We start from the raw sequence: 8169 nt of genomic DNA on the forward strand, positions 1-8169 counted from the left end.
AAAAAAAAAAAAAAGGCCGGAAGTGGCGCTGTGGCTCAAGTGGCAGAGTACTAGCCTTGAGCTGAAGAGCTGAGGGACAGCACCCAGGCCCAGAGTTCAGGCCCCAAGACCGGATCCAAAAAAAAAAAGTGCCACCTTCTGACCACAGAAGGCATTCAAGGTGAATGAACACAGTTTGTACAAACTCTGTTCCTAAGGCATTAGAGTCACAAGTGAATTTTCCAAGGAGGCCTGGTGGCATTGTTCCAAAACAGTGTTTTCAAAGGATTTGATATATGAGGCAGTGGGAAAGTCTTTAGGGGAGCTGCTGGATTAAACATAATTAAATGCTGCTGGGCAAGGGCATCTCAGAAGACTTTATGTACTGATGTGTGCCACAGTCCAGACAAGAATTCCTGTGCATAGTGCCTGAGACACATCCTGGACCATGACAATTCAGAGACATTGTCACCTTGCTAGGAAAGTCCAGAGACCCAAGCAATCCTGATGCCTTGTGCTATGGGACCACAAGCAACTAATTCCTCACTGTGAGATTCAATTCCTTTTTATTTACAAGTAGAGAAACCCTACCCATCTCACAAGAGATTCAAAGTGCCTATCAGAGCACCTGGGATGTAGTTAAGTAGTCCAAATGAGAGCTCCCTTCTTATTCCTTCTCTCCTCGGTGTTGGAGCCTTTACAAGAAAGCCTGTCCTTTTCCTTTCCTTCTTCTCCTTCCATATTTAGTCAGTGCTTGGTTTACATGTAGTCAAATCTGGCCTTGGATGGTAATTTTTCTGAAAGCTAGGACCATCTCTCAAGCACACCCTTTCTCTTGGGTCTGGGCTCCAATCCTTCTTTTCCCATTCTCCTGGCACAAGGCACTATCCCTGCTCTCCCTCCAATTCCCCCCTCTCCTCCAAGGAAAGTATCAAGTTCAAAGGCCACCTAAAACACCTAATTCCTTTGAGTACAGCCAAATGTCTAGGCTATGGATGGTAAATTCTCAGTAACTATGGATGGATGAATGAATGGATGGATTGGTGCGTTAAAGGAGGAAGAGATGGGGGATGGATGGATAGTTGAAGAGATGGATTTAGAACTGGTATTTTTTAATCTGTTGTTATTATAAGGATGATGTACAAAAGGGTTACAATTATATAAATCAGGTAATGAGTCCATTTCTTTTTGGACAATGTCACCTTTTCCCTTGCTCTCTCCCAAGTTGTATAGTTCATTTTCAACATAATCTAGTGAGTACCCCTGCTGCATTTGTTCACCCTTTGTCCTCCATTTCTATGCCCCCAGCACTGGCGTTTTGGTTTTGGTTTGTTTTTTGCCAGTCCCAGTACCTGAACTCTGGGCCTGGATGTTGTCCCTGAGCTTCTTTTTATTTATTTATTTATTTTTTGCTCAAGGTTAGCTCTCTACCACTTGAGCCACAGCACCACTTGTGGCCTTGTTTTTGAGTAGCTTATTGGAGATAAGAGTCTCATGGACTTAACTATCCAGGCTGGCTTTGAACTCTGATCCTCAGATCTCAGCCTTCTAAGTAGCTAGGATTACAGGCATTAAGCACCAGTGGCCAGCTATAATTGGTATTTTTAAATACCTCCAGTTTTCCAAGTTAACCCTCTGACTTATGCTTGATGTACAGAATAGAAAACTGAAGCTCTAGATAAGGAGGGAAATGGACAAATTCACATGGATGATAAAAACCTCAGCACTGGATTTCCAGACTTGTTTAGGGCTCACTCCAAATCCATTCAGCAATACTCACCTTTCAATTCACATTGCAAAGCACCCATAGTAATGGCCCCAAGGTTAAACTGTATAAGGCTAAAGCCAGAATGTGAACTTGTACGCTCCCAGTACTTCTGATTGTCACCACAGATTCTCCAGGGGACTTGGGGATCACAATTCAAGAACCCCAGGCTAGGGCTCTTCTTGCTGCCAAGCATCTTCCTTCAGCTACTGCCCTCTCTCCCCTTTCCAGACGGTAAGCCTTTCTCCCTCTTCAACTCCTAGTGGCTGGCAAGTTACCTTCTGAGTTACCTTGCCTTAGCTCCAGAGCAATGCCTCATCAGGCTGAAACAAGATCGCAGCAAGCACTGACCTCTGTTCGGACAAGTGTGGGCAGGCTGTGAGCCAATTCCTGTTTCCACAACTAACTCTCCCTATTGCTCTACTCCCTAGTTTATAGGGAGGGCCCCCCGAGCACTCACCAGAAAGGGGTGCTGACAGGAAAAAAAAATGGCAACCTTACTGTAAATCCCCAGCAGCTATACTGTCCCTCAACCCCGTCTGCACTGGCAATGGGGCAGGATGGGGTGATGGTTTGGATGCCAACCTGAGAATTAGGCAGACCCAAGCCTCAAGATGCTACCACTTTCTTCCCATTAGCGGCTCTGGGCCTCTTTCATAGCCTGTAAAGTAAAGATAATGATACGCCTTTCACGGGATCATTGCAAGAAATAACTACAAAAAGACTTGTAAAACTTGTCACTATGTGCTTGGGCCAAGGGAGCACCCAGTCCTTGGAAGCTGGTTCACACTCAGCTTCACTGCTAGCAACCCATTTAGTAAATGACAAAGGACATTTATTTTCCCCATTGTCTCACGCAGAAAGTAGAAAGAGATGATCGTAGATAGTGGTTAAAAGCACAAACTTTGCTCTTGTAAAACCTTATAATAAGACCTTACTTGTAATCTCTCTAAGCTATACTTCCCTTGTCTGTAAAATTGGAATTATAAAGCTGAGCACCAGTGCTCACACCTGTAATCCTAGCTACACAGAGCGCTGAGATCTGAAGATCATGGTTTGGAGCCAGCCCCGCAGGAAAGTTCATGAGCCTCTTATCTCCAATTAACCAGAAATGGAGCTATGGCTCAAGTTGTAGAGTGCTAGCCTTGAGCATAAAAGCTCAGGGACCCTGCATTCAAGACTGGCACGCACACATACAAAAACTAGGATTTTAATGATCACTTTCAGTTAATCTCATACAAATTAGGGGAGTTAATAACAACTGAAGTGGGTCGTCTGTACTCACCATCTTCCCCCTCCTTCACCCTAAATTCTCTCTTGACACCAGCACATACTGGCTTATGTCCCCACATTCCCCTATGTCCAGCTGACTCATACTTCCACACTGCTAAGTCTGGTGGGCATTGCCAGTATCTTTGCTATAGCCAATCACTCTTGCCTTTCCTCTGAATTTTAGGACAACATTGTCCTCACGCTGTTATACTCCTCATTTAAGTCCCCTCCTTCTAGCTCCAACACATCTTCTCAACATTGGAGCTTGGAAGCCGGGCACCGGTGGCTCACGCCTGTAATCCTAGCTACTCAGGAGGCTGAGATCTGAGAATCTTGGTTCAAAGCCAGCCCGGGCAGAAAAGACTGTGAGACTCCTATCTCCAATAAACCACTAGAAAACCGGAAGTGGCACTGTAGCTCAAGTGGTAGAGCGCTCGCCTTGAGCTGAAGAGCTGAGGGACAGCGCCCAGGCCCAGAGTTCAAGCCCCACGACCAACAGCAACAAAAAAAAAACATTGGAGGTTGGAATGGGTCACTGTTCATTCTTTGGCCTCTTCTCATCTGTGCTCACTTCTGAGAGTTCTCACTATTCAGATCACTTAGGGCCAAGTGTACACACTGATAGCTCCTAGAATTCTCTCCAGGCTGGTCCTGCCTACTGAGGACACATTGACAAAGACAGTGCATCTTTGGCCAGAAGCATGTACATGTCTCATATATCCAATGTGCCTCTCAGATTGAGCAGACCTAAAATAGAAAGTCTTCATTGTGCCCCAATTTCTCTCTACCAATTACTTCCTCAGACCTACCTAGTTCCAAAAAAAAAAAAATCATATCCTTTGTTCATTGAAAGATATATACCCAAGAGTACTTTTTTCCCACATTCCACATCTAGCCCATCAGTAAATTCTTCTAGGAGTCGCTCAGAATGCATTCTAAATCTAAACAGCTTTCCCCATTTCCACTGGTGCATCCTGGTCTTAGCTCTTCCCCAACTCCCACCCTGGTCAAGAGCTGATCTCCTGTGATCCCTGACTCTGACTTCTATACATGCATGCTATGGACTCCCAGCAGACAAAGTGACCTCTTAGAAAGAGAGAACAAGCCAGGCACTGGTGACTCATACCTGTAATCCTAGCTTACTCAGGAGGTTGAGATCTGAGGATTGAGGTATAAAGCCAGCCCAGGCAGGAAAGTCCAATGAGAATCTTATCTCCAATTAACCATTCAAAAATGGGAAGTAGCACTGTAGCTTATGGTAGAGCACTAGCCCTGAGCACAAAAGCTCAGGGACAGTGCCCAGGCCCAGAGTACAAGTCCCAGGACTGAAAAAAGAGAAATAGACAGACAGACAGACAGACAGAGGGCATATTCCTCTCCTGTCTCCTCTCCCCAGAAGCTTCCCATTACAATCACAATGGAAATGGAGACTTCAAAGCCTTGTGTAATCAGGGTCACTGCTAGAGTCCCTATCCTCCTGGCCCTCCACACCTTCCAAGCTCATTTTGCTTCAGCTAGAGCAAGACTTTGCATTTGTCCTCTTATGCTCAGAACACTTTTTCATGGGAGTCTCCCTGGCTTGCTTTGTTGAGATGAGCTCTAGGACTAACTTTTTGACCCAGGCCTTGAACCATGATAGTGTTGATCTCTGTCTCCCACATAACTGGGATTATAAGCATGTTCCACTATGCCTGGTCAATATGGTGATTCTTTACCTGCTTCCTCCTTCATACAGTCATCTTAGATTTCACCAGCTTCCTCAATTATTCCTTTTCCCCTCATCAACCTAACCACCCACTGTGCTTATTTTTCTACAAAGTACTCATCTCCACCTAAGAAGTGATTTGTATACGTATTTGTTTATTGCTCAAAACTTACCGGAGTGTTAACTGTGAAGTTGTGTGCAGGTCTTGTTCACAATTATGTCCCCTGAGCTTACAAACAAGCACATAACAAACACCCAACAATGTATAAAATGAATGCATGGACCAGCACCTATCTCAATGGGTTGATAGAAGAATTGAGTGCAATGAATTCAAAGCTCTGAGCATGGTGTCTGCACATAGTAGGGCTTCAGTACATGTTTGCTAGTACCAGTTGTAACACATCCTCTCAGGATGAGGACACGGCTACCACCCCTTTCAGATGGAGTGTGCTGAGCCTCCATCTCTAAGGGACCACAGTGCACCTCTTATCAGATGTTTGTGTTTAGACTCAGGAGGGGGCAAATAACTCTAGTTCCTTTGACAACATTTAGGGCTCTGCCACCATTTTATTATGGGAGCAAACATTTGATAGCTGAGGAGCCCGGCCCTAATGACAGGTCATAGAATCTCGCTGGCGTCTTCTTATCTGCCCTTCTTGTTTGCTCTTCTATTGAAACCTGCAAGGTCACCAGCCATTTTCTCTCCCCTCCACCTGAAATCTGAAAATTGGAAAAAGGCTGATAGTGGGGAGTTTAAGAGATGCGAGGATGGGGGTGGGTAGTGGAAAGAAGAGGCAAAGGGTCTGAGGGAAACCCTGACCAAGGCCTCAAGAATGTAGGTGGGTCAGAAACCTGTCCTCCCCAGCTTCCCCCTCCCCCTCCCATGAATGAACATGGAGCAGCACGGACGCAAGAACCCTGCAGGACAGTGTTAATAATGACCACGCCAAGCACCAAACCTGCTATGACCTCTGGGAAGAAACTGAGGCACAAAAAAAAAGTAATCTAAGCTACAACCAAAGGCTAAGTAGACTCTTAGCTCCAACACATAATAGAAAGAATGCATGCATGCTGAGAGATGCAGTTTGAATCTCTGACTCTAGGTTCTCCCAGTTCTGAAGGCCCGGATGATCATTAACTTACTTTGAGCCTTATTTTCCCCATCTGTGAAATGAACAGAATGGTAACCTCATAGGAGGGGTCATAGTTGGGAACACTGACTAATGAGTACTAAGGGAATAAAAGGCCTGTGGTTAGAAGTACCAGGCATACGTGAATGTATACATCTGGCCATGTATGTTGGATGGATTATCTTCAGAGAATAAGCTTCTTAGCCAAAAGGCTGAGTCTTAGATGTTAACAGAAGAAAAGAAGAAACAGAGCAACAAAAAGCAACTTTAGAAGTTAAAAAAAAAAAGGAGTAATATTCTAGAAGATCTGAAATGAATGAGGCCAGGGCTCTGGAAGGAAAGACTGGCCTACCTGGGTGGTGTGGCTTCTCAGGAGATTGCTCCAGCTATGGGAGGGTCTCCTTTCCCGGCCCACCTAGAAGTTTGACGTCAGACAGAGGTCATCAGCTCTTAGCTCCTATGAATGGTTCTCTGAGTTTCTTGTCCTAATAGTACCAAACTTGGAGAGATGACTTAAAAATTTCCAAACTTGCTTCCCCACTGGAAAGTCTGAGTAAGGGGTCATTTCTCACTACTACTGATCTACTCCAAGTAGATCAGCAGCATCCTAAGTTCTTAGAAATGCAGACTCCTAGACAATTAGAGAATTCGAATTGAGGCAGAATCTACATTTTAATAGGATCTCTGTAGCCATAGGTCTATTGGAAAGCAGCATGATAACAGAACAGGCAACCCTGTTCTTAGAGGTTTTAGGAAGACACCATTACTTTGGCAAGAAGTAATGGTGTAAGAACGGTTGTGTTTTTGTTGTTGTTGTTTGTTTTTTGCCAGTCATGGCGCTTGAACTCTGGGCCAGGGTACTATCCTTGAGCTCCTTTTGCTCAAAGCCTAGCACTCTACCCCTTGTGCCACAGCACCACTTCCATTGCTGTCTTTGAAACTACACAGAGTGCTCTATAAATACCATTCTCAGCAGAAAGAGGAACCCAGCTTCAGATTAAGATCAGCTAGTTGGGATTGGGACTGTTTCAAACAATGCACTTCTGAAGGCGGCCAAGGAAAGCCAGTTCCAAGGTTTTGCTGAAGGAAGCACAGAGCTGGGTGACTTCTCTACCTCCAGCTCTCCATCCTCAATTCTTTGTTGGCTGAATTGGGTGTCACCTTCTTTGGAGAAGCCAGATGAATGACCCATGTCCTTACCCAGTACCCACAGCTGAGCTCTCTCTTCTCTCTCTCCTTCTCTCCTGCAGTGTCCACTCCAAGCCTGGTGATGTCTGCATATCACTTATTTTGTGCACAGCAACAAGGACCCTATTTTCTGCACCATCACCCTCTGGACAGCTGTCATGGAAAAGTCCATTGAGCTGACAAGCACCTTTGAGAGGTCCCTGCTTGCCTGACACCTGGCTGGTACCTTGGATAATCCGCTCTTAGGAGGTGTGGCCCTAAACCCAGCTCTCTTGTTCTGCAGTATTGTCATGGTGCCTCTCCTAAGATGTCAAGTGCTCCATTCTGTCCAAACCATGGGCGACCTGAAACCATGTAAGAGGAAGTGAGAAGGTGGTGGAGTCTCTACTATGATCCTTCGTCAGACAAACTGATGTCAAAACTTGAATCTGTTACTGAAACCAGGAGAGGAGGACCGCGTGCTATTGAACTGAGCCAAACACATTGTAAATACCAACGAACTCCCTCTCCTGCCCCCATTCTAAGTGATCTGGAGATTTCTTTTAAAGAAGTAAATTTGTCCAATGGGTGTAAACTGTAAAAAAAAAATACTGTAATTAAGTGCAATTTCCCCCTTTGACATCATCTCCCCCCACCCTGTATATACTAGTAAAGTGTCTACTAGTTTTCTTTGGAAAAGTCAGAGTTGAAATTTCAAAAGTGATTTCTCTCCTTCTGCTTCCCACCTAAAGTGGGAAGCCCCTTGCTCAGGCCTGATACACATGATAGCTCCAATGTCCTGAGGTTAACACACACCTTTGCATGACTGGAGGGGGTGGCATATAGTGTCAGAGGGATATCCTAACTTCTCACAGGGCTGGACCCACCCAGTGTATTCCCAAGGAACCCCAGGGCAGAGACAGCCATCTCAAGGAGCCTCCCATTAAAGCCATTTATTTTGACACTATCCAGAGTCCCATATTTCTGCCTCTGACACCTCCATTGCCATTACTTCACCAAGGACCCCTAGCTTAGGCTCTTTGGAACTTTCCACTTACCCTCCTGGGGTCACAGACTGTGTGTCCTGAGATGTAAAGGGTGGGATGGCCTGTACTCACTGTCATGTTCCCGATTTCTCCTAGCTTTCCCAC

General features: G+C 45.3%; 1 protein-coding gene across 4 annotated transcripts in view; it reads left to right on the top strand.

The window, feature by feature from the left end:
• Window positions 1-7719, top strand: part of Hnf1b (HNF1 homeobox B) — a 71479-nt gene extending 63760 nt beyond the window's left edge. For all 4 annotated transcript variants that reach the window (XM_013013443.1, XM_013013444.1, XM_013013445.1 and 1 more), the window contains exon 9: window positions 7102-7719. In XM_013013443.1, coding sequence (XP_012868897.1) covers window positions 7102-7122 — 21 coding nt within the window. In that variant the 3' untranslated portion in view covers window positions 7123-7719. The remainder of the gene's footprint in view (window positions 1-7101) is intronic.
• Window positions 7720-8169: the final 450 nt, after the last annotated feature.

Source organism: Dipodomys ordii, unplaced genomic scaffold, assembly GCF_000151885.1.
Source record: "Dipodomys ordii isolate 6190 unplaced genomic scaffold, Dord_2.0 Scaffold19, whole genome shotgun sequence".
In the NCBI taxonomy this organism is placed as follows: domain Eukaryota; kingdom Metazoa; phylum Chordata; class Mammalia; order Rodentia; family Heteromyidae; genus Dipodomys; species Dipodomys ordii.